Source organism: Mauremys mutica, unplaced genomic scaffold (genome assembly GCF_020497125.1).
Source record: "Mauremys mutica isolate MM-2020 ecotype Southern unplaced genomic scaffold, ASM2049712v1 000330F_np12_obj, whole genome shotgun sequence".
Classification (NCBI taxonomy): Eukaryota; Metazoa; Chordata; order Testudines; family Geoemydidae; genus Mauremys; species Mauremys mutica.
In genome coordinates, this window is record NW_025422919.1 from 319102 (window position 1) to 343847 (window position 24746).

Here is a 24746-nt window from a genome sequence, read left to right on the forward strand (position 1 = left end):
TTGCAATAGCGGGGGGGGGCAGGACCAGGGGGGCTTTGCAATATCAGGAGGCTGGGGGGGCTTTGCAATACCAGGGGGGGCTGAACCTGGGGGGGCTTTGCAATTCGGGGGGGGGCAGAACCTGGGGGGCTTTGCAGTGCCTGGGAGGGGGAGCCTGTGAGGCTTTGCAGTACTGGGAGGGGAGTCTGGGTTTTTTTGCAGTGCCTGGGGGCTGGGGGGGGAGGGCCCCTTGCTGAGCAGTGCCTGGGGAGAAATCCCTGCAGAGCAATTGCAGAGCGATGGAGAGGGAGAGCCGGGGGGGACGGACCCCTGGGGAGAGCTGTGGGGCTGCTCAGCCATAGGTTGTGGGGCAGGGTGCCCCGCTGGGCAATGCACGGGGGGGGAGGGGAGCCTGCTGTTCCCTTCCCCATCCATCCCATTTCCAGTTCAAAGTGACCAGCAAACCGTCACGCGTGACACGCCAGCCAGGGGGTACTTCCCCCCCCCGGGGTCGCCCCAGTTCTGCCCCATGGGGGGGAGAGTGGAACCCCCCCCACTGAGCGCGACACACACAGCCGTGGCCGCAGAGCGCCCGACTCCCTGGCTCGGACAAGGCGGGAAACCGACCCCGACTGCCTGAGTCAGCCGAGAGCCTGAACCGGTTGCTTTGAAAGCAGGGGGGGGAGCTGCCCCATTCCTGGCAACGGAAAGGAGAGGGGATCTGCCCCAGTATTAAGCATGGGGGCACCTCCCCCAAGGAGCTAGCTGGGTTGCGGGGGGAGGCCTTTACCAGTGATCTAAGATTAAAATATAGATATATACGGGGGACAGAGAAAAAGGTTTGATCTTCCCACGTTGCTGGTTCCCCTTTCGTCCTGGACACCGGCAGCCGCTCGGGGCCGGCCGAAAATGTTCCTGGCGTGGAAAAACACAAGGGAGCTCAGGGAAGGACGGTCACGGGCTTGCACTAGGTAAGGCGTGTGCGAGGCAGGCCGCCCTCTGGCGTCTTCCTAGTGCACCGCACGCCCGCTGGGGAAAACAGGGCCTAGGTTTGCTTGACTGCAGGTGGCGAGAAGGGAGGGTGACCAGACGTCCTGATTTTGGGGGGCTTTTTCTGATATAGGCACCTATTCCCCCCGACCCGATTTTTTTACACTTGCTGTCTGGTCACCCTACTGGAAGGAACAGGAGTCCGTGTGGCACCTTAGAGACTAACACATTTTTTTGAGCATAAGCTTTCGTGGGCTACAGCCCACTTCATCTGATGCATGGAGTGGAAAATACAGTAGGAAGATATGTATAATGTGTGTGTATATATATATGTAGTGTGTGTGTGTGTGTACACACACAGGGAACATGAAACAATGGGTGTTACCAGCCAGACTCTAACGAGAGTGATCAGTTACGGTGAGCTATTGCCAGCAGGAGAGAGGAAAAATCTTTTTGTAGGTGATAATCAAACTGGACCATTTGCAGCAGTTGACAAGAAGTTGTGAGGAACAGTGTGTGTGTGTGGTGGGGGAGAATAAACACGGGGAAATAGTTTTTCCTTTGTGTAATGACCCATCCACTCCCAGTCTGTGTTCAAGCCTAATTTAATGGTGTCCATTTTGCAAATTAATTCCCGTTCAGCACTCTCTCGTGGGAGTCTCTTGTGGAAGGTTTTTTTGTTGTTGTAATATTGCGACTTTTAGGTCTGTAATCGAGTGGCCAGGGAGGTTGAAGTGTTTCCCCCACCGGTTTTTGAATGCTGACGTCCGATTTGTGTCCGTTTATTCTTGTACGGAGAGACTGGCCAATGTACGTGGCAGAACATAGCCCTCTGAAACCTACCGGCAGGGGACGGGATTAACGCGTTGGCTTATTCCTAGTCTCTGCACTCACAAAGTTGTCTCTGGTCACGTTGGTTATTGGCGTGGCCTGCGTGCCCTACCGGCTGGGTTCCCGGGATGGCGCGGCTGGCCCCCCAAAGCTGCCAATCTGTGTAAGAAACGAGACAAGCAAACAGAGTAGGGCCGGTCAGCGGGATGAGTTGGGGTCTCGGCCTGCAACCAGCCTCACCGTTACCAATTTTTCTGTTGAGGGAAGAGTTTATATTACCGGGTCTAAAATCACCCCCCTAACCGAGACAGCTGTCCCAGTAAAACGTGGGGTCGGTCCATATTTGAGGTACCCCGGGGGTACGCAGAGGTCCTCCAGGGGGTTCATCAACTCCTCTAGATACTTGCCTGCATACCAGGCGACATAAAAAGCGCTAGCGACGTCAGTCCAAACGGCAATCTCATGCAGCCCAAAGGAGGACATCAGCAACCATTCAGTCTCAGCCTGGCTGGGACGCGTCTGTACTTCCGTGTCTGATTTCGTAAGCGCGTCGTTTTTACGGAGAGTGGAACTGAGGCTGGGGGGGGGATTAAGTGACTCGACCAAGGTTGGACGGGGACTCGGTGGCGGAGATGGAAATCGAGCCGGGATCGCCTGAGCCGCAGGCCTCTCCTTCCTAAAAAGTCAATGGTACCTTCGGCCTGCGAGTTATAACCAGAGGTTAGTGGCTGTGGCCGGATCACGTTTTGAACAGGATACTTGCAAGCAAGGTGTGAGACTCAGGACTCCTGGGTTCTCTCTCCAGCTCTGGGAGGGGAGTGGGGGCTGGTGGTTAGAGCAGGGGGGGCTGGGAGCCAGGACTCCTGGGTTCTCTCTCCAGCTCTGGGAGGGGAGTGGGGGCTGGTGGTTAGAGCAGGGGGGGCTGGGAGCCAGGACTCCTGGGTTCTCTGCCTGGCTCTGGGAGGGGAGTGGGGGCTGGTGGTTAGAGCAGGGGGGGCTGGGAGCCAGGACTCCTGGGTTCTCTCCCTGGCTCTGGGAGGGGAGTGGGGGCTGGTGGTCAGAGCAGGGGGGGCTGGGAGCCAGGACTCCTGGGTCCTCTCCCCGGCTCTGGGAGGGGAGTGGGGGCTGGTGGTTAGAGCAGGGGGGGCTGGGAGCTAGGACTCCTGGGTTCTCTGCCCAGCTCCAGGAAGGGAGTGGGATCTAGTGGTTGGAGTCAGGACTCCTGGGTTCACCCTCTCTGGGTCTTTACACGAGTGGGCTGGACGCATCCGCCCACGGCCCCGTTCCCGATTAACTCGCTTGCGTCCTGTCTCCCGCCCGGTAGCTACTCCCTGTCTTCCCTCTCCAACCGCGGCCGGACCCCTCCGACCCCAACTCTTCTTCCTGGCCGATTTCGTCCCCGCCTTGCGACTGGCCTGGGCCGAGCCCAGCGGTAACACCCGGGCCCCGAACCGCCCACGTCCCGGCCTCGCGTGGGCCCGGAGCAAATGGCAGAAAAGCCACCGATGGGGTTTTTTGGGGGGAAAGGGAACAGACGACTCCGTCCTGCAGTGCCCCCCCCCTTTCACAAGCGGAAACCCGTTGGCTTCAGCCTCCTCCCGACTGACGCCGGCGTCCGTGAGCGGACACGCCGGCCCCTTTTGCACGGTTTCCACGTGCGAGCCGGGCACGGGCGGGCACCCAGCAGCCCCCCCCCCCGGGGGCACCACCGCTCCCGCCGAGGGGCAGACGTCTGGGCACCGCGGCGGGCGGGCGGGCGGGCCGGATCTGAGCCCGTCCCCCGGGTGTCCTTAGGGGGGTGACGTGTGGCCAGGGTCCGGGCTGGCGCCGGTAGAGGGGGATCACGGCGGGCGCCGGAGCCAGGAGCCGAGGGGTTTCTACGCCCCCCCCCATGCCCTGGTCCCGTCCGAGCGCCCCACAGTGTGGGGGATTGAGCCGCCGGGCTTGAAGGAGCAGCCGCCCGCCATTTTCCAGCCCCCCCATGGCTTTTCCCGCCATTTTCCAGCCCCCCCATGGCTTTTCCCGCCTTTTTTCAGTCCCCCAACGGTTTTTCCCGCCTTTTTTCAGTCCCCCAACGGTTTTTCCCGCCTTTTCCCAGCCCTCAGGCTCGCGCTGCCTGAGGTGAGGGGAAGCCGCCCTCGTGCGAGCGTCCCCCCCCCCGTGCCCTGTCCCCATGGCCGTGCGAGGGGGTGGGGGAAAGGGGGCCGCGACCCCCCCCATGGCCGTGCGAGGGGGTGGGGGAAAGGGGGCAGTGACCCCCCCCATGCCCTGTCCCCATGGGGTGGGGGAAGGGGGCCGTGTCCCCCCCCCGTAACATCCCAGAGCCATCCCGTCCACCCCCCTTCTGCTCCACACGCCAGGTCCCCCAATATGGGGGGGGACCCACAGGACTGACCCCCCCCACCGGTGCCCCAAGGTGTCACGCAGAGGGGATCATCTGGGGGAGACCATGAAGGGGGTATCGATGGGGCGAGGGTACCATGGAGGGGGTATTGATGGGGCAAGGGGTTACTATGTAGGGGGTGTCAAGGGGGTGAGGGGTACCATGGAGGGGGTATTGATGGGGCGAGGGGTACCAGAGAAGACATATAAATGGGGCGAGGGTACCGTGGAGGGGGTATTGATTGGGCGAGGGTACCATGGAGGGAGTATTAATGGGGTGAGGGGTTACCACAGAAGGGGTATTGATGGGGCGAGGGTACCGCAGAAGGGGTATTGATAGGGCGAGGGGTTACCATGGAGGGGGTATTGATGGGGCGAGGGGTTACTATGTAGGGGGTATTGATGGGGCGAGGGTACCGTGGAGGGGGTATTGATGGGGCGAGGGGTTACCGTGGAGGGGGTATTAATGGGGTGAGGAGTTACCACAGAAGGGGTATTGATGGGGCAAGGGGTTACTATGTAGGGGGTATTGATGGGGCGAGGGGTTACCATGGAGGGGGTATTGATGGGGCGAGGGGTACCGTGGAGGGGGTATTATTGGGGCGAGGGGTACTGAGGAGGGGGTATTGATGGGGCGAGGGGTTACCGAGGAGGGGGTATTTATGGGGCGAGGGTACCGTGGAGGGGGTATTAATGGGGCGAGGGGTACCGTGGAGGGGGTATTGATGGGGCGAGGGGTTACCGGGGAGGGGGTATTAATGGGGTGAGGAGTTACCACAGAAGGGGTATTGATGGGGCAAGGGGTTACTATGTAGGGGGTATTAATGGGGCGAGGGGTACTGTGGAGGGGGTATTGATGGGGCGAGGGGTTACCATGGAGGGGGTATTGATGGGGCGAGGGTACCGTGGAGGGGGTATTAATGGGGCGAGGGGTACCGTGGAGGGGGTATTGATGGGGCGAGGGGTTACCGTGGAGGGGGTATTAATGGGGTGAGGAGTTACCACAGAAGGGGTATTGATGGGGCAAGGGGTTACTATGTAGGGGGTATTGATGGGGCGAGGGTACCGTGGAGGGGGTATTGATGGGGCGAGGGGTTACCGTGGAGGGGGTATTAATGGGGTGAGGAGTTACCACAGAAGGGGTATTGATGGGGCGAGGGGTTACTATCTAGGGGGTATTGATGGGGCGAGGGTACCGTGGAGGGGGTATTAATGGGGTGAGGGGTTACCACAGAAGGGGTATTGATGGGGCGAGGGTACCGTGGAGGGGGTATTGATGGGGCGAGGGGTTACCACAGAAGGGGTATTGATGGGGCGAGGGGTTACTATGTAGGGGGTATTGATGGGGCGAGGGTACCGCAGAAGGGGTATTAATGGGGTGGGGGATTACCACGGAAGGGGTATTGATGGGGCGAGGGGTTACCATGGAGGGGGTATTGATGGGGCTAGGGGTTACCACAGAAGGGGATTGATGGGGTGAGGGGTTACCACGGAAGGGGTATTGATGGGGTGAGGGGTTACTGTGTAGGGGGTATTGATGGGGTGAGGGGTTACCATGGAGGGGGTATCGATGGGGCGAGGGGTACCACAGAAGGGGTATCGATGGGGCGAGGGGTTACCACGGAAGGGGTATCAAGGGGGTGAGGGTACCGTGGAGGAAGAGACATAAAAGGAGCTGGGTGCACCGGATCCCTCTTCTCCGGGCCCCTGTGTGGGGAGAGGAGCCGGGGACGGTCTATGGGGTGGCACAGGCTGGTCGGCGGGTGTTATGTCAGGGGTGTATGACGGGCAGGACCATGGACGGGTGGATCATCGGGGTGCCCGTACACACGGCTCTGATACCCACAAGGGAAGGGTCATTACGGGGGCATGGCAGGGTGGTGCCAGGGAGCATGGCCGGCCCTGAGTTACATGTGACCCTGTGTTATTGGTTTGCACCCTGCAGGATTAAGGGGACCCCCCCAGCACGGTAGCAGGGGGGGCGCACACAACTGGGGAGATCAAGGAAAACCCTGGGGACCATCGCAGCAGCGGCCAGGCATGGAGGAGGAGACCTGCACGCCCCTCGTCCCATTTGCTACGTACGTTAACAAATTGCCACAAAACAGGTTAAATTCAGAGGGCGTCGTTTGTATCACAGTCCTTTTAAATGGGGGAACCTGGCTTTTCAAGGGGGGTTGGGGTGTTTGCTCTCAAAGTCATGGGATAGATAGATAGATAGATAGATAGATAGAGGGGGTGGGTGGGGATAGATAGATAGATAGAGGGGGTGGGTGGGGATAGATAGATAGATAGATGGGGTGTCTGGGGATGGGAGGATAGATGGATCTGCCTGTCGGTCTCTAGACACTCCGCTCTCTTTCTCGCTGTGTCCTGCAGCTCTGTCTATCTAGACAAATATGTGTCTGTCTAGCATCTGGGCGGCTGAAGAGGAAGTATTTTTAAAAAAAAAAGTTGTTCTAATTGTCACTGGGAAATATTTCCACCAGGTGGCAGAGACGTTTTTGTTTTTTACTGTACAGCGGATTGAAATACAGAGAAGTCAGTGCTAAGAAATCCACCCCCCCTTTCAGCAGCATCAGTTCCCAGGATGTCAGCACGAGTCTCACAATAGTTGATATTCCTCTTAAAGCCCCAGTTCCTGGAGTCATGTTATAACATACAAAGCTCAGCTTTCATTTTTTACAATTTTTAAGGGAGCTCAATTTCTGGTCCTAATGGTTGCAGAAAACAGCTGAAAAATGTGAGAGCGAAAGGGTCAAAAAAACCCAAAAACCAGATATCAGATAAGTCCTAATGCTTATTAACAGACTTTTAAAATCTCATGATTTTTAAGCCAATATAATTATTTTTTAGGCCTGACTCCTGAATGTCATTAACACTTTGGGTACGTGCATCCAAGCACTTTTAAAAAGACCGCCTTGTAGCTTCCAGTGTAGATTCATTGAGTTTTTTGGCTAGATACACAACTTTACTAAGCACCTGGTTTTTGCTGGTCTAGTTCTTTTTTGAACCCTGTTATAGTCTTGGCTTTCACAACATCCTGCGGCGAGGAGTTCCACAGGGTGACTGTGCGTTGGGTGCAGAAATACTTCCCTTTGTTTGTTTTAAACTTGCTGCCTGTTCATTTCATTGGGTGACCCCTAGTTCTTGTGTTACAAGGAGTAAATAACACGTCCTTATTTGCTTTCTCCACATCAGTCATGATTTTATACCCCTCCTTTAGTCGTCTCGGTTCCAAGCCGAACAGTCCCAGTCTGATTAATCTCTCCTCATACGGAAGCCGGTCCAGACCCCTCATCATTTTGGTTGCCCTTTTCTGAACCTTTTCCAATTCCAGTATAAAGTTCTGAGCCGCCACTTTTAAACGAGGCTCCAGCATTTGCATGTTAGGCGCTTAGACCCAGCTTGTCTTGCTGAACCCTGGGGGTCACCCCCAAATGGGTCCCCTCCTGAAACCTGGCCCTCTTTCTCCAGCTCCGTTCCTCATCCTCCAGCAAGCGGGCCCGTCGTCCCCATCCCCCTCCAGCAGTGGAAGAACACTCGCGTGTGTAAGCCGTGCTAGGAGACGCTCGTGCAAAGGGCATGGACTTAATTAGTCAGCTCACAGACTAGTGCGAGCCACCTGCGTAACTCGCATTCAAAAACAACGAGTGACCAGGCAACGTGAGCCAGGGTTCGCCATCGCCACCGTGTAAAAGCTCTCTTTCTTTCGTTGATTTAACATTATTAAACGTAATGATCCCCGAAATAATACTCCCCTACCGGAAGCAAAGACATAGCACGACAAAGGCACGTTTTCCAAGTATCGTTATCTTCCTGGCTTCACGCCACTGCCGTACCTTTGTACTTGGGGTGGGTGGGTGATATTGCACCGCTGTTTAGCTACAGGTCGGCTTTTAAAATGTCTTCCTCTGCCTGGCTTAATAACCTGCGTGTTTGCTTTTATGCAGCAGCAGACGGGTCATAGATTCAAAGGCCGGAATTCAACCCAGTTCCCTCTGGACTGAGCCCCGTCACGAAAGCGGCTCAAGAGACAGAGAATCCACCCCCTGCCCCGGGGAGTTTTCTCCGGTGGTTAATCACATTTCTGCCTTGTTCCTAATTTTAATTGGTCTGAATTTAACTCCCAGGCCAGGTCCACTCTAGAAAACTTTTGCTGTCACAGCACAGGGGAAGGTTTTTGCCAGCCTAAGGCGCCCGTACCCTAAGCGCGTTTGCCAGTGTAGCTACACGGGCAAACCTTTCCTAGTGTGGACGAGAAACGGCCCCTAGCCGTTGCTTCTCGGGGTGCCTTTGTCCGCTCGATTAAAGAGGTTGCAACTTCGCCTGGACAAGTTCAGCAGCCGTTAAGAATCTCAAAGCACTGTACAAGCATGAGCCCAATTACTCCTCACCATTGCACTCTGAGGGAGGTATTTCCACCCCCCCAGGGAAACTGAGGCACCGAGCTTGCCTCCGAATTGTCAGACATGGACTTGATACCGCTGGTGTGTTACTCTGTGCCACCTCCTTTCCAGTTGTGTTAATTAGGGATGTGCGCGTCAGCATTGCCGCTGGGGCGGGAAAGAAACCTGGGTCGTTAATCACCATCATTATTCTCCGCTTAATTATTTCCCCTCGGCGACAATGCCGTGTTTGGCTGTTGGCAAAGGCAGACCGATGTCAGGGTCCCGACTGTCGCCTTTTTAAGAGTCTTCTGTGTGTAACCGCGGTTGGGCCTAGCCTGGCACGGGTGGAGGAAACAGGAGGGAGGAAACAGCATGAGGTTAATTTTCTCACCGCGCAGAAGGGGAAGAGACGCCTGTTGCATTAGCGAGAGAGCTGGAAGCAAAGCAAGCTGCCATGCACCTCCCCTCTCCGTGCCTTAGGGCTGGAAATAATCCTGACTCTCGAGTGCTGGAAACGCCGGGTCCCAGCTCCCCAAGGCCCTTCAGCGTGTGCGTTATCCGTCCGTCCGCCTGCCTCATCTCCGCAGGCGGGCGGATAGGTAGGAGCGGACGCGTATGGAGGAGGCTAATCAGAGGGGTTCCCATGGGGTGGATAGGAATACACATGGGGGTGGCACGGCAGAGGTGTATGGGGATTGATGGCTGGATCTCGCTGAGTCACGCCGGGAAAGAGTTATTTGGGATTTCTTTAAATATATTGAGAGTTTCTCCTTTCCTCGTCCCCCGTCGGCAGCTATTTCGCCGGTTCTCAAGTGAGCCTAGGGGCTTCTGGGGCGGGGGCTAGGTGGGGTTCTCAACCACAGGCCGCATATCCGGCGATAAATGGCTGGAGAGCCACGGCTCTGTTTGACACGCCTGCTGGCTGGCTGGCTTCTAGGCAGTCCAAGGTGGTCAGCCGAGATGAACCCAACGCCGACGCCACGGAGCTCCCCACCCGTCAGCGAGGCCCGTCTGACAACGCGGATGGATTCTGGAGCGGGCTTAGCCAGCGGCCAAGGTAGGGAACGAGGCGCTTCCCACGCCTCAGCCAGCGTTTTCCTGATTATATCCTGGGGAGAGCTCCACTCCGAGCGGCTCCGACCCCGTTACATAACCCCTTTCGTGCCCGCACCTCGCTATGATGCAGCAGCGCCGGGGCGGATTCTAACAATAGCTTCCCTGCTGGGGGGGTTTGAAACGACGCAGCAGCTCTCTCCAATTTAAACCTTCGGGGGCTAATTAGCCTTGCTCGTTGGATAAGCACCATCTCCACCCCCGGGGAATGGAGACCGTGGTTAGGAGAGACTGTGCTGATGCTCAGGCCTGCAGAGAGAAATTTGAGGCCCCCGTCCCATTTCACTTTGTTTGCACAGATATTAAGATGATTTTGGGAGGGGGGGGGTCCCCTGAGCTGGGTGCCCCATTGTAGTTGTCCCCCCTTTCCCCACTCCCATCAGCCCGGCCTGGGTTCTGCCCCAGCTCTGCCACTGCTCCTCACCGTGCCTCAGTTTCCCCTCCCAACCCTTCTCTGTTGCCCAGAGAGCCTGTAATCTTTCAAGGGCAGGGACTGCCTCTGGCTACGTCTATGTACAGCACCCAGCCCAGTGGGGCCCTGACTTCGGCTGGGGCACTTCGTTGTCGTTGTATTAGAAACAATGCCACACAGGAAAATGTGTTGTTTATTAGGTGTGTTGCGGGAGCGCCTGTGAGCCTTAGCCGCGGACAGGTGTGCAGGGCGCTGCACGACCACAGAACAAAAAGACCGTCTCTGCTCCAGCCAGCTTCCCGTCGCTCCATCCCTTGTTCCCTATAAGCCATGTATATTCATGCTGCTCCCGGTTGTTCCCAGGTTGGGTGTCATTAGCATAATGGCCTAGAAGTTATGCAAATTCCATGCAAATGAAGCACCGGGCGGTGTGTTGTTGGTTTTGCGACGTTTGGACACCCCTGAGTTACACGGACGATGGAATTCACCGCAGTGGGTGTTGGAAAAGCGTCTGCCAAGATCTGAGTGGCTGTTTTTATCCAAACCCTCCGGTTATGTTTTCCATCGGGTGGCGGCGGCGGCTAATGCATCTGTTTTCTCTCCAAGTTGCGAACGAACATCTTCTAGGAACCGTGAAGGAACAGCTAATGCGCAGCTGAAATGACAATTTCTTTCTCTTTCAGCCCGCCCTGGATGGAAGAATACAGGGAAGCCTCACCCCTGCTGGTACGTTGTCACATAGGCACGAGGGTGTTTTAATGATTCGCTCAACGCCGGTGGAACTAACATGCCGTGTAAAAACAGGGACATGCAAATAGAATTTATCCTGATTGGTAAAGCTTTTTGCAAAGCTAATTTGCTCCCGGCTCCAAGGCCGCTTTCGAGTGCCGTCACGGATTACTTACCTAACGAGCGCTCCTCACACACCTGCTTCGGTTTATGATTATTTGCATCGCGGCAACGCCTTGAGGCTACAATTGAAATGACGGCCCTGTCGTGCCACACAGACCCCAGCTGAGATCCGACCTGGGCCAGCTTCTAATGGCGTTTACACGGGTGTCAATCCAGAGCAACCTCAGTGGAGTCACTCCGGATTTACCCCCATGGAACTGAGCTCAGAAGCTGGCTCATTTCCTCAAAGCGTTGTGGGAGAACCCGCACTGCAGGCATCAAATGATACAAATGTTTTTACCCCTTCCTGGTTCTTGCTACCAGGACGATGAAATATTCGCTGCTCAAAATTTTTATGGCCTCACCCAGCCCAGCCCCCAGACTCCCTTCTCTTTAAAAATATTACTCATGTTACCTTGCATGCCGATTACTGGCCTCCTGCTGCTCCCTGAGCTTGCATAAAATCTATTTCCGGCAGGCACCATTAAAAATAATACCTAACGTACCTGCGTAGCTGTCAGGATGCAGAAGCTAACGCTGATCTGCGCAACGGACCTTCACTCAGCCCCCCGATTCTTCTCCACTCTTTGCCGCTTTCTCTCTCCAGCCACCCCCAGAAAAGACGTCCATCTCCCCCACAGTCCCACTCATCAGTCGGTGCGGTAACCGCGTTCGCGCACGCTGTGCCCCCGCGATTAACGATGTGAAGTTATACATATGGGAATCGCTTTCCATCATTTGGGTGGGCAAAGATTCCCCCCCCTCGCCCCGTTCCTTCTGAAGAACGTTCGCTTGGCGATGCCAGGCACCGTAAGCGACGGCTTTTGGGATCTCTGGCTTTGTGGGCGGCGGAGCGGGGCAGGAAGGATTGGCCGAAAAGGTGCAATTGGAAAGAGTTTGCTGGAGTTTTTGGGGGTGCGTGTGTGTATGCTCCAGCCCAGAAGATCATTTTTTATTGGTAGGACTGTACCACCTATGGACCCCTCAACTGAGATGGGGTTCCCCCATTGTGAGATCCCGGTCCCATTGTGTTGGGCAGTATGCAAACACCCGGCCTCAAAAAGTTTACCGTCTAAATGACAGTCGAAGTGACTGATAATCCTTCAACAGTGTCTTCAGAGGTAGCCTGTGCATATGATTTCCACCCGGTTTAACGACATGGGAAGAGTCGGTGTTATTCTGTTGCTAAGGCCTTGTCCACACCGGCACGTTTCTGCTTGCTCGGTGACGCGGGCAGTGGTCTCGGCGCATCTTTCCAGGTGACCACGCCTGGAGCAATGCCGAGCTGCCGGACCTCATCGGCATTTGGGGGAGAGGAGGCCGTCCGGTCCCAGCTGCGCTCCCGCCGTAGGAATGATAACAACCCCGGGCAGATTTCACGGTGGATGACAGAACGGGGCCATGACCGGGACACACAGCAGTGCAGGGTCAAAGTGAAGGCGCCGCGGAACGCCGACCACAAGGCGCGGGAGGCCAACCGCCGCTCCGGTGCTGTGCCCACCAGCTGCCGGTTCTACAAAGAGCTGGACGCGCTACTCGGCGGCGACCCCACCTCCACTGCGAAGGCCACTGCGGAGACTTCGGTGGCCAGTCGAGAGCGGACCGAGCCAGGAGGAGGAAATCTTGGACGAGGATACGGAGGGGGACCCAGAGGCAGAGGATGAGTGGGAGGTCAGAGATGCAGGCAGCCAGGACCTCGTCTCCACCCCGGCGGCGCCTAGCCAGTCACAGCTGTCGGAGCTTGGCGAAGCGCAAACAGGAGAGGAGGCCCCTGGTAAGTGGCTTTCATTTTGGGGAATCGCTGAAGCGCGTTGCTGGGGGCAGGAGGGTTGCAGAAAGCAGGCTTGTGTCTGTGTGATGCGTGTACCACCCTATGCCTAGACTGAGCGGCGGAGACTTGGAGAAGACCCCTCTCTTGGGTCCCTGCTCACCCTCAGCAGCGAGAGATCTGCCATAATGAACACAGCCTGTGGAAAATGCGGGGACAGGAATGAGTATCGCCCCCCCACACACACACACACACAGTGCTGGTTCTCCGCTAGAGCCATGTGTCCAGTATCCAGTACGGTGCTGAAACACTGATTTCCCCTGCCCCTGGGGTCAGCCAGTTAGTGACAGGTGTGTGACCAGTGGCTGTGTTTTAAATCGGTGGTCTCTGCGTTGCAAACAACACCGCTCCTGTAAAATGTTGCCTTTTGTCTTCGCAGACCTGACCTTGGGAGCCCAGCCTCCCTCTGGGTTATCGCCGGCTGAACGGCTGCGCAGAATTAGCAAGCGGCCATGGCGAACGAAGGAGGACTTTCTGCGTGAGGTTATCGTGCGCTCCGCCGCCGAGAAACAGGAATCGAAGGAGGGGCGGGACAGCGAGAAGAGGGACCGAAAGGAGAACGCGGCGCGCCAGAACGAAGCCACGGAGCGGATCTTAAACGTTACGGAGTGCCAAGCGGGCACGCTCCACGCGCTACTAGCACTGCAAACCGAGCAGCCCTGCGCCCGCCCTCCCCTGCAGCCGCTGTCGCAAAACTCTTTCCCATGCGCCCCCCAGCCACCGCCAGCACACGCTTATCAACCTCCTGGCTCCAGTCGGTTTGTCTCTCTCCTCTGGTTGTTGTTTTTTAATTAAATCATTGTGTTGGTTTGAAAGCATCTTTATTCCATTAACTGAAAGCAAACAGAGCCCTGCAAAGCAACAGGTAATTTTCTTAAACCTCCATAGTGCATCGTCTGCACCGGTCACAGTCACCTCCCAGCATTACAAGCACTGCACTCCCAAGCATACAGGATCACAATGGGCATTTCAATTTCCCCTACGGTGATCTTCTGGTCTGGGAAGAAAGTCCCTGCTTGCCTCTTCCAAACAGGCCGGTGTTCTGAAAGATACGTGCGTCGTGCACCTTTCCAGACCAGCCTGCGTTAACAAGTCTGTGAAACGCCCACGGTGATCCACAAGCGCCTGGAGAACCATTGAGAAATCCCCCTTGCGATGAATGTACTCGGTGGCGAGGTGGTCTGGTGCCAGAACTGGAACACGCCTCCCATCTATCGCCCCTCCGCAGCGAGGGAAACCCATTTGTGATGCGATTAATGGCCCTGCACGCGTCCGTCAACACGACTCCAACGGTCGACTTTCCCTCTCCGAACTGGTTAGCGACCGATCCCAAAAACGGCGTTCCACTGCCACTCGTGATGCGTTGGTCAGAGCGAGCCGCATATTGGTTAGCAGGGCGCGATCCATTCCTGCAGCGCAAAGAGGCAGCGCGCGCAGTTCACAGACGGTTGAAAGATGGCGCCAAATGCAGACGGAAGCACAGGGATTGCTGGGATGCGAAGCGATGCATCACGGGGCACTGGGACAGGACCCAGGATGCCCCGCGACCCCCCTCCGCCTTCCCACAACTCTTAGCGGCAGAAGAGGAAGAGATGCGCTGTGGGTGCACCACTGCGAACACGATTAAGAGCCACGAGTGTGAACACGGCATCGCGCTGGCAGCTGACGGCGTGAACGCACAACGGCGGTTTCCCTGAGCGAGGCCGTAACTCTGCCCGTGCCCCGCGAGATCATTAGGGACACACGGAAGGGAGTCTGAGACAAGCTGCTTACCTTGCTGAAAGGACATTGTTTTAATTAATTGTTAACTCCTAAACTAATTAACAGACTTGCCTGAAAATCGTCAACCACTTCCCTCGAAGAATAAGGGCTGGAATTTTAGGCAGGGCATAGCTGCTTGTTGCAGACGTAATAAAAACGGTCAGATCCCAGCTCGAAGTGCAAAACTCACCTTAACTGTAGCGACGTGGTGCCTCCATAACAGAGAAGACGGACAAAAGAGGTTGGGGGGGTCACCGGCACAAAGCAGGGAAGTGACAGAACCCAGGGCGAGGGCTGAGCTGGGAAACCGCAGGTGGCCAGAAGGGATCGATAGATGAACTAGTCTGACCTACGGGCCAGGGGATTTCAAGCCCCAAAACAATCTGGATGATTACGAGCCCTTGAGACCTTTCGGATGCTGGTTAAATCTCCCACCCACCTGCAAAGCGGCGAGGAGGTGTACAAGGAAATCTCCCTTTAAAAAAAAAAACCATTAAAAATGTCAGCCGTGTTTCTCCCCTGCTCCGTTGATTAATTATCTTTGTAGGACACTGACTGCATCTCCAAGCGTTGTTATTGTTTCCTGCTTAGCACTGCCGGCTGTTAATTAGGAAAGCTCTTGGCTTTGGGGAGTTGACTTTTAGCTCATTAGGGGTGAGATGGAGGATGGTGGTAAGAGCCGATTTGCATCCGGCATGCTTATTAGGAGGGGGCAAGGATGGGGTATATTCCTGTATACCTACATTCGGGTACCATTTCGGGGCCCCAGCAGTGGCCCCGCACCAGGAAACGCTTGGCCAGCAGCAGTCCTGTCTTATGGTTTGGTAGCCAGCTGAGCGCACGTCTGCTGATCTCAGCTGGGGCAGGATGATTTCAGGTCACGGTGGTGGATTGAAAACTGTAAAAACGGACACCTGAGGGGTTGCCTGGTCCTGCTTGCAGGCCAGGGGCCTCTGTAGGGCAGCATGCGATCTGTGTCCTGAGTAGTCATCCTGCCGAGGTGGAGTGAGCTGTGGCTCTGACTTAGGGAGCAGCCTGCTTTGTCTCTCTCTGGTTTTGGCTCTGGTGTGGATACCCCTGAGCGACAGAGTGATACCAATGTAGGCCTGCAGTGTAGACCAGACCTTACAGCGCTTCAGGGAACCCGGCCAGTCTCGTTCATGGAGCACTGGTTGACTACCCTGGCAGGCAGATCCTCCATGTGCCACCATGCCCATAAAAGTCCCTCCTCAAAACTCACCTCTTCCATAAGAGAACAACCGCGGCCTGAAAACGCTGCTCCCGATCGGCTAAAAAAATGCACGTGCTGTATTATTTGTGTTACGCTGCCTCCCACCACGACCTGCTTTTTCGTCTCATCCACCTGTGATGTCTTTTAGCTTGGGGCAGGGATTCCCGCCTGCCTGGCATCTGGGCCCTCCGACAACTTAAATTGTTTATTAATAGCTTCGGTTTCTGGGTGATTCCTGGATGAGCCAATGGCAGGGGTTGACTCAGACCAGGGTCTCGGTCTCTCTCTCTCTTTCCTTTTTTTGGGAAACATTTCAAAAAGTCTCGATTTTATCCTGATGCGGAATGGGAACATTTTGGGGGGATAAATCTCAAAAAGTCTCACAAGACGAGAAAACCGTTTCCTGCCCGGCTCCAGGCATGCTATTGGTTAAGGCCTGGCCAAACTCGCCTACGGAGAGAGACTGAAAAGATTGGCACTGTTCACAATAGGAAGGAAGAAATAAGAACGTCCCTATGGGTCAGAGCAAAGGCCCATCTCGCCCCGTGTCCATTGCCAGCTGCCCCAGAGGGAAGGAACAGAACAGGGAATCAAGTGACCCAGCCCCTGTCGCCCATTCCCAGCTTCTGGCAAACAGAGCGTCATGGCGTGGGGGGGAGTCAGGGCCCTGCACCCCCCTGTGATGGGCGGATTTGACCTGGGAATGTTGCAGGGGGGTTACATTGGGAATGAGAAATAACCTGAGCCAGGAGGGGGGTTTGGAGAAATGACACCTTCTGCCTAGGGAGACTGAACAAGGGGAGGACGGTTTCAGTTTGGGCTGGGGGGTGCAGCGCAGGGAACCCCAAGCTGGGGTCTGAGCTCCCTGAACCCCCAGAAGGACTTGATCGAGGGGTCCTGGCTGTGCCCACAAGCTCGGCTGTAGCCTGCGTTCCTGTTGTCCAATAAACCTTCTGTTTTACTGGCCGGCTGAGAGTCACTGTGAGTCCCAGGAAGAGGGGTGCAGGGCCGGACTCCCCCACACTCCGTGACACTCCCACTTCCTGCGATTTACCGTGACTCTCGGCCAGCCATTAGTTGCCAGGACACAGAGTGTCGGCCATTTATGCACACTGGAGACTTAAGAACTGCGTAGGGGAAACTGAGGCGCCCACACAGTATTCAGAGGAAACATTAAGAACAGTCCCACAGAGCCTAGGGGACACCCTCCCTGCGGATTCAAAATGGTTCAAAAGCAATCCTTTTCCAGACAATACCTTGCTAGCCTGTGGAACACCCCGCCACTGGACGTTACCGCGGCAGAGGAGGCAGCAATCTCTGTTAGAGATCGGCATGAGACCTACTGTAGGGGCAAAGAGGGGTTCTTGTACCTTCCTCTGAAAAGAGGATCCTGGGGTCTGATCCGGTCTGGCAATTCGTACGTTCTCTTTACCTCGTAGAGGTCCAGCTCTGCCGTCCGCAGGCCCGATGCCCAGACAGACGCAGGCTCCTGGCCCGCGCTGGCCATCCCGCAGGCTCTCCCCTCTCCTCGGGAGCTGTGTCGGAGGAGAAGCGGCCGGCTGAAACGAAGGAGACCGGCGAACGGCAGCGTGATGTCGGTCTGTTACCACCTGGAGGACCTGAAGAAAAGGCAAAGCAGCATTGATCAGTATGGAGCTGAATTTATCGGGCGGGCGGGCGGGCGGGTGTCTGTGGGAGGGGAATGAGTGGGATTTGGGTCGTTTCTCTGTTTCTGCACGGCACAGCGTCGGTCAATGCAGCGACACGCTCATGGCATTAAGGCGGAGGGCCGAGTAAAGCGATAAAACTCGCAGGCCTTGTCTGGATGTGTCTACCTTCACTTTGCAGCGCTGAGTTTCTGTTCCCCGGGACAGACTGCGGTCGAGTACCTTCCCTTTCTTAAAGTGAATCGGTTGAGCTCCTGGCGTCTCCCACTCTACGTTAAACCAATGCAACCCCCTGACTAAGTGGGTGTCCGTCTTCCCAGATTACTGTACCCCGATTTGTCTTGCGTACCCCCAAGTTACACCTCACTTCAAAGCGACGTGCTTACAAAATCAGACGTACATTTCAGTGTATAGTCTATGGAGCTAGGGTGACCAGAACCACTGAAGTGATGGGGCAGAAAAGATTTGGAGGCCTGCGTCTCTTTCTGTCGGAAATCCCAAACCCTCCTTCGTGCCGTTGGCAAGCTGCGTTTGTTGCTGTTGAGTTCGAGGCTGTCATTTAATCAGTTGATTGTTATAATTAAATTGACTTGATTAACTCTCGATCGCCGTGGGTTTTAAATCTGGCAAGCTAAGCAGCTTTGGCCAGGTTGGGCGTTTGGCGGGGTCGGGGCGTCGGTTTTCCCGTATCATTCGGGTTGCCAGTTTTGGTTGGAGATTTCATCACATGACATCACCTTGAATTCAAGGTTCGTGTTTAATTCCTGGAGACCCTAGGCCGATCCTGGAGGGGTGGCCACCCAATTTATAACGCGTCAGGAGGTTATGTTGGTGAGCTCGCTGCAATATGCTGCTGTGCTGCAGGGAGCGGGGCGGGGGGTTCAGCAGGGTGCACCCTCCCCTGCCAGGCAGGGCTGACTATGATCCCCCCGTGTGGTGCTAGGGGGTGCTCCGCTGCGGGGAATTGTCTCCCCGGACGTTTGTAAGAATGAAATAATCCCTGTGTTTTGAAGTCAGGTGTTAATCTTCTTGTCCGGGCCAACTTCTAACCTGAGTAATTAAAGTTTCGGGTGACTTGATTGCAGTCTATCAGTCCCTACAAGGGGGGAACCAGTATTGAATAACGAGCTCTTCAATCCGGCAGGGAAAGGTCGAACGCGGTCCCATGGCTGGCAGCGGAAGCTAGACACATTCAGACTGGATATAAGGCGTACGCTTTTAACAGGGGGTGTAACTATCTGTCGGAACCGCTGACCCAGGGTCATGGCAGATTCTGCATCGCTGTCAATTTTTAAACCGAGATTGGATGTTTTCCTAAAAGTTCTGCTCTCGGGAATATTTCGGGGCAGGTCTCTGGCCTGGGTTATACAATGGTCACAGGGCCCCCAATCTCAGTTCTGGCCTCTGGGGCATAGTCATGTGTTTGCAAACACTGTGCTGTGTGCAGGCTGAAGAGGCTGAAATGGGGTGGATACGGATCCCCAGCCAGCTCTGAAGGGCTCGAAGGCGCCGCTGTCTCTCTAGCCGAAGAATTGCAAAGCGGAAGAGACCTGCTGAGCCGTTTGACCAAGCCAAGACCTTCCTGGCTCTGGGAAGAGGACTCCTTTGTTAGCTGCAGCGGCAGCGGGCAGGTGAGTGGGGTGTGTGGGTCACAAAGATGGGTGAATGAATGAGATTGGGGTTTTTTTCCCCCTAAATCTCTCCTGTTCACTGTGTGAGGTGCACGGTTCGGTTTTTGTTCAGATGGAAAACAGTGGCATTCAAAAGTGTTGTCCTGCTCAGAACATGGGGAAATTCATGCTCCAGCCAGTCCTGTATCCTGTTCCCAATGGTGGAGCAAGAAACCCCACGGGAACCATATTCCTAACCTATTACTTGGGGATCGACTCGTGCCTTAGAGCCGGAGGAGTCATATCCCTTCCAAACCTCTTGCTTAGCTGGAAATCCTGATGAGTCTCACCCTGGATGTTCTCGTTACCCACCCGAATCCTGCTAATCATAGAAATGTTGGGCTGGAAAGCCGTCAGCTGAGGCAAGAAGCAATCCTGGACCATTTTGCAGGTTGTCTAACCTGTTCTTAATAACCTCCAGGGACGGGTAATCCACAGCCGCCCTAGGGAACTCGTTCCTGGGCTTAACGATCCTCAGAGTCAGACAGTTCTCCCGAATATCTAACCTAAATCTCCTTTGCTGAAAACGAAGCCACGTCCTCCTTGTCCTGTTCTCCGTGGACATGGAGAACAATTGATCACTATCCCTCTTTATAACATATTTGAAGATTATCTGGTCCCCACTCTCAGCCTAAAGGAGCCCCGGTCTTTGAACTGTTCCTCATAGATCAGGTTTTCTAAAGCTTTTCTCATGTTTTGTGGCTGGGGGTCTCTCCAATTTCTCCACGTTTTTCTTAAAGTGTCACGCTCCAAACCGGACTCGGTATTCCACCCGAGGCCTCGCCGGTGCCGAATAAACCAGAACAATGACCTCCGTATCTTGCACACAACCATAAGCCCTTGTCCTCAATGAGCTATTGTGGCAGTGAGTTACACAGGCTAATTGTGCCTTGTGTGGAGAAGTTTTTCCTCCGATCGGTTTTTAATTTGCGGCCTTCCAGTTGAATTGAATAGACCCCTTGTTCTTGTGTTATGGATAAATGAACGGAAGGGTTCAACCCTATTTCCCGTTCATCATTCTGTATAACTTTATTACCTCGAGTGCAGGGTGGGAAATGGTTTTCCCGTCCTGTGAGAATCTTTGAGGTTTTGTCAATTTTCCCTGTCCCAAATCACGACAAAAAGTCAAAATGTTTGCGAACGGAACAGCCGGGGGGGAAAAAAAATCAGCTTGGATCGGTTCAATCGAAATCTGTCCTTTCCGTCGTTCTGCAATTTTTCATTTTGATTTTAACTTTTTTTTTTTGCAATGACAAATTAACGTCAATTTCAAAATAAAAAGTCACTTCAAACCTTCCTTTTTAAAATGTCAAAACAGCAGGTTTCCACGATTTCAAAGCTTTTTTCTCCCCCAAATTTTTTTTTCCAAAACAGGAAAATTTGTTGAAACTTTCCTAGCAAAAAGTTTCAATTTCAATTAATTGGCATTTTCCACCCCCAAAAAAATGTTTTTTTTTGAATCAACCAGGTGTAATCATGCCCCTTTGTATTCCTCTCGCGAGCTTTCCAAGTAGTTTTGTAAATATAGCCCTCTCTCGCCTCTGTGGATGACTTCACCCCCTCTCAAGCCTTCACACCCCTTAGAACCACAGGCCAGCGCAGCTCGAAAAGAGCAAGCCGCATCCCTTTCTGCCTCGGACGTCACCGACAGAATGGGCCGCTCGGTCCCACTTGGCAAATCTGCCCCCTGATGATGTCGGAGGCAGAACAAACCCAGCTGGGCTTTCACATCCCAGGCAGTGGTTGGCCGATGAAAGCCACCGTTAGCACCTTCACTCCTAGAACGAGCAAATATTCTCTGGAAATCGGGTCCTTGTGCAGAAGTTAGTGGGAGGGCGGCCTTCTTACTGCCTCGGCATGGGGGCGGGCGGGGAGAGGGCTGGATTATCCGTTTACCCTCCGAGGATAAGGTACCGGACTCGGGCGTAGGCCGGCTGGGCTGGGAAGTATTACGCTGGTAACCCTTTCTCTTTTCGTTCCTTGGCCCTCAGCGGAGCTGCAGCCCGGGAGAGCAGCCAGGGATCCCCGAGGGACGCCGGGGGGGCTCCTCCCTGGTGGCCACGGCAGACCGACCCCAGCCGCCGGGCAGGTGCCTGCCTCAGGAAGCCTTCTGGGGCTTTCGGTACCAGCCCGAAGAGTGATCGTGAAGTGCTCAGCGTGGGGGGGCTATCACCCACGCACGCTTGCAGCAGGCCTTATATTGAAACTGGATTCACTCCCCTCTCCTGATATCCGGCGACGGGAAAGCGACCCCCCCCCCCACGCCCCTCCGAGCGCCTGCTTGGTTCCTGGTTATTGACTGTTTCGTGCCTTGGTTTTTGGTTGGGGTTTTTGTTTTTTGGGCAAGGAAAGCAACCGCTTCCGTCCTGATGCTCTCTGTGGGCTTTCGGGACCCGGCTCCGTAGCCAGAAAGACGCCGGCAGGATTGTTTCCATAGTGATTCAGCGCGAGCAGAAAAGAAGAGGGGGCTGCCTGTATTCCCCCGCACCTACCTATCGGAGGGGGGGTTTTAGTTAGCAAAGGCTTCGAGAGCGAAGCCACCCAGGCAACGGTGCCGAAGCAAATCTGCTGCCTTCCGCGCCTGGGAAGGATGAGCCACCCTGGCGCGCGATGAAACGGTCTCGAAGCCGTGTCCCCCGGCCGCCGTCCCCACCCGAAATACTCAGATAAGCCTCCAGCACCTGGGCTGAAGTTTGGCTCCGTCTCGCGGCCCCGGGTGGAAGGCTGCGTTGGCCAGTGGGAGCCTACCCTCTGGTGTCGTGGGAGACAGCGGGGAAAGGCAAAAGCCATGGGTGGCACGGTCCCGGGACGCTCGGCGACGCTTCTCTTCTCCCCACCAAGAGCCGTCCAGGTGAGGTAAGTGCGGAGCGGGGCACCGAGGGGAGAGGCGATCCCGCTGGCTTTCCCCAAACCATCGTGTCAGGGAGAGCGGGGTGCGAATCTGGACCTCCGGCCAGTTCCCCCTGTCCCTAGTTTCGGGGTAATGAATTATAAATCAGCCTTGAGGAAACACCTTGAGCCCATGGGAACCAAACGCCTGATCCTCCGGCGCTCTTTGGAAAACCCACACCCCCCTCCTGGCTCATTTCGGAAGGCCGATGTGACTGGAAACAGCGAGGGTGAAATTCAGTCGTTCCCGGTTAATTTCCCCGCCAGAACAATCAGGGTTCTTACCCGACTGACAGTCCCGGTGGCTGGCTTTTCGTTTCGCTAATTCAGAAAAACCCCACGGCAAACTTTGAATGATACCATCTCTTTGAGGGTTTTGTTACGGAAACAAGCTATATTCTTTCCCGGGAATGTACCCCCGCTTTGTGCAAGGACGGTGGCGGGGTGAGGTTCAGCCAGTATTGGCACCCGACTCTTCCAGCGCCGCAGGAGAAAAAGCCCAGGCTCTCGGCAATGTTCAGACCGTCTGTTGTCACGGCAAAAACGGTCAGCGTTGGGCTTCTGAAGGCGTCACATCCTAGCCGGCTGCGACTAGTCTCTCTGGATGTACCAGCTGTTTGGTGTGAGGGGTTTGTGGTCTGGTCCTGTGTCATGAGCTCATGTGCAGTAATATCGGAGGCCAGTAACGAACATAAGCCCACGCTTAATTCGATGTCCAGCCCTGAGTGGAAATACCTAGCTGAATCCAGGCCCAAATGATTCATGTTTTTACCGTTCCACAGCATTTAGTGTGTATTTTTTGAAGTTAACAAGAGAGATCCGTTGTTCAAACTATAGGAGACGTGACCCTAAAGGTTTACTGGATAAATCCTTCGTTTATCTCGCGGTCGAGTGACCCTACGCGAAATCCGTGCTAGAATTCTGGTCTCGACGTTGCTGCTTTTCGATGCCTCCGGCTTAGCTCAGCTTGTCTCGAAAGGTTCTTCCGACAGGGGTTGTCCTCTCCTGCCTTCGTTGTGGGAAGTGCAGCTTCTTTATAATCCGCGCTATTAAACGAAGTGGAAACACTTGGCCGTGTTTACATTTTTTCCCCCTCAAAAGAGCGTTGTGGAAAGAAGCTGAAATAGGACAGAGCCAAATTTCTGCCATGGTAGCACCTCTCGGGGGGCCCCGTTGTGCCGGGTGCTGCGGAGACACAGAGCGGGAGAGGGGGGAGCTCGTCGGCACAGGCCCCGACAAAAGGTGAGCAGGGAAATAGAGAGGAAGGGACTTGTTCCAGGTCACGCAGCGGTTCAGTGGCAGAAACCCGGCAGCCTGGCTACCAAGCCAGTGTCGCTACCCACTGGGCCATGCTGCCTTTCTCCCCGCTCTTGCTTTTTGCTTGTTCAGGGTCTGAGTTTCTCCTTCGTGGAGGGGCCCGCGCTCCACCGCTGATGTGAAGGTGGACGTGGTGCGGCGGGCGAGTGACCCTTTCAGAACCCGGCCCGGCCATGCACCAGCGAAGGCCCGAGTGCGAAAGAGCAGGGCCGGGTTTCTCCTCGGGGCTGCAAACGATCGTGGCCCTGAGATTTCCCGTTCGCGAGGCCTCGCTGTCTCCCGAGCTGCTCCGCGGGGGCTGAAGAAAGTGATCCCAGCATCAAAGGAGGGTTCGGATTAAATTTACGAGCGGTGGAGATACCTGGGGTAACTCAGATCCGCATCCTCTCGTTCGAACTCTGGCTCCAGCGCAATGTTCGCCTGGAAGAGCCGCCTGGGGTGACCAGATGTCCTGATTTTATAGGGACAGTCCCGCTATTTGGGGCTTTTTCTTATATAGGCTCCTATTACCCCGCCACCACCTGTCCCAATTTTTCACATTTGCCGTCTGGTCACCCTAGATCCGCCTCTGCCGAGAGTGCCGGGAGCCGGCCGCGAGGGTGGGGGATTTGAACGGGGGGGCCGCTTTGGTTTGCAGGCGGCAGGGTGTGGCGAGAACGGCCCATCCTGGGCCTCATTGACCTTCTGGGAGGACTCGTTCTCCTAAATCACTTGCGTGGGTTTGAAAACGCGGTAAACCCTGCCGTAAAACGAGGATCCTCGGGTTCTCCCCCACCTCGCTGCTCCACATCCCGCTCTCCCCGGCAGGGTCTGTTCCTGGCTATGGGGCTGGGCCGTGCCCGGCACAAGGGGGTTCCCCGATCTCAGTCGGGGCTCTGGGCAGCACCCACCAAGCCAGGCAGGCAAACAAAAATTCAGCCGGGCCTTGGTGAGGCTGTGAAATGCTGCTGAGCTGCTGCACAGGGCTCGCGGCCCGGAGGAGCCAGGAACGCGAGTTTCTTGGGTGGGAATTTCTTTTTCTCCCGCGGCGCGGCGGGGGGTCAGTCGGGCCCAGATTCCCTTTCCTGCGGGGTCAGATTCATGGCGGAAGCTGCCAACGCATGGTAGGGGGCACAAAGGGATGCCAGTTACTCCAGGGTGGCAGTGGTTTCCTCCGGGCACCACCAGCCTTTGGGGCTTGTCGAAAAACGCACCACACCGAACACCCCAAGGAAACGCACGAGGGGATCGGAACCAGGCGCGGAGCATGGCTGGTAAAAGTGCCGCTTCCCTCATCCGACTCAGCCTTCCTGCTCGATCCCTGCGGAGAGGGGAAAATTCCCCACCGAGACCCATACGCCGCGGTCCGTACGGCTGGGTCCCACCGCGACCCACGTGCCGCGGTCCGTACGGCC

At 55.6% G+C, this 24746-nt stretch overlaps 1 protein-coding gene across 5 annotated transcripts; it reads left to right on the plus strand.

Annotated features, from left to right (window-relative positions):
• Nucleotides 1-391: 391 nt before the first annotated feature.
• INCA1 (inhibitor of CDK, cyclin A1 interacting protein 1) lies at nucleotides 392-23266 on the plus strand. Of its 5 annotated transcripts, none has more exons than XM_045000466.1 (7): nucleotides 392-950; nucleotides 6128-6263; nucleotides 9511-9630; nucleotides 10782-10824; nucleotides 17249-17457; nucleotides 18924-19107; nucleotides 21138-23266. In XM_045000466.1, the coding sequence occupies exons 2-7, from the start codon at nucleotides 6223-6225 to the stop codon at nucleotides 21285-21287; spliced, it is 747 nt and encodes a 248-aa protein (XP_044856401.1). In that variant the 5' UTR covers nucleotides 392-950; nucleotides 6128-6222; the 3' UTR covers nucleotides 21288-23266. The 5 variants fall into 5 exon arrangements, with proteins under 5 accessions (XP_044856401.1, XP_044856399.1, XP_044856400.1 ...); XM_045000464.1 differs by lacking the exon at nucleotides 392-950 and adding an exon at nucleotides 1336-2520; XM_045000465.1 differs by lacking the exon at nucleotides 392-950 and adding an exon at nucleotides 3019-3120.
• Nucleotides 23267-24746: the final 1480 nt, after the last annotated feature.

Excerpts from the sequence above, each read along its gene's own strand:
- INCA1 (XM_045000466.1), top strand. The coding sequence starts at position 6,223 with ATGGAGGAGGAGACCTGCACGCCCCTCGTCCCATTTGCTAC. Across the intron at positions 17,458-18,923 it reads AGGCAAAGCAGCATTGATCA|GCTGAAGAGGCTGAAATGGG; the intron begins GTATGGAGCTGA and ends TGCTGTGTGCAG. Across the intron at positions 19,108-21,137 it reads GCTGCAGCGGCAGCGGGCAG|CGGAGCTGCAGCCCGGGAGA; the intron begins GTGAGTGGGGTG and ends CTTGGCCCTCAG.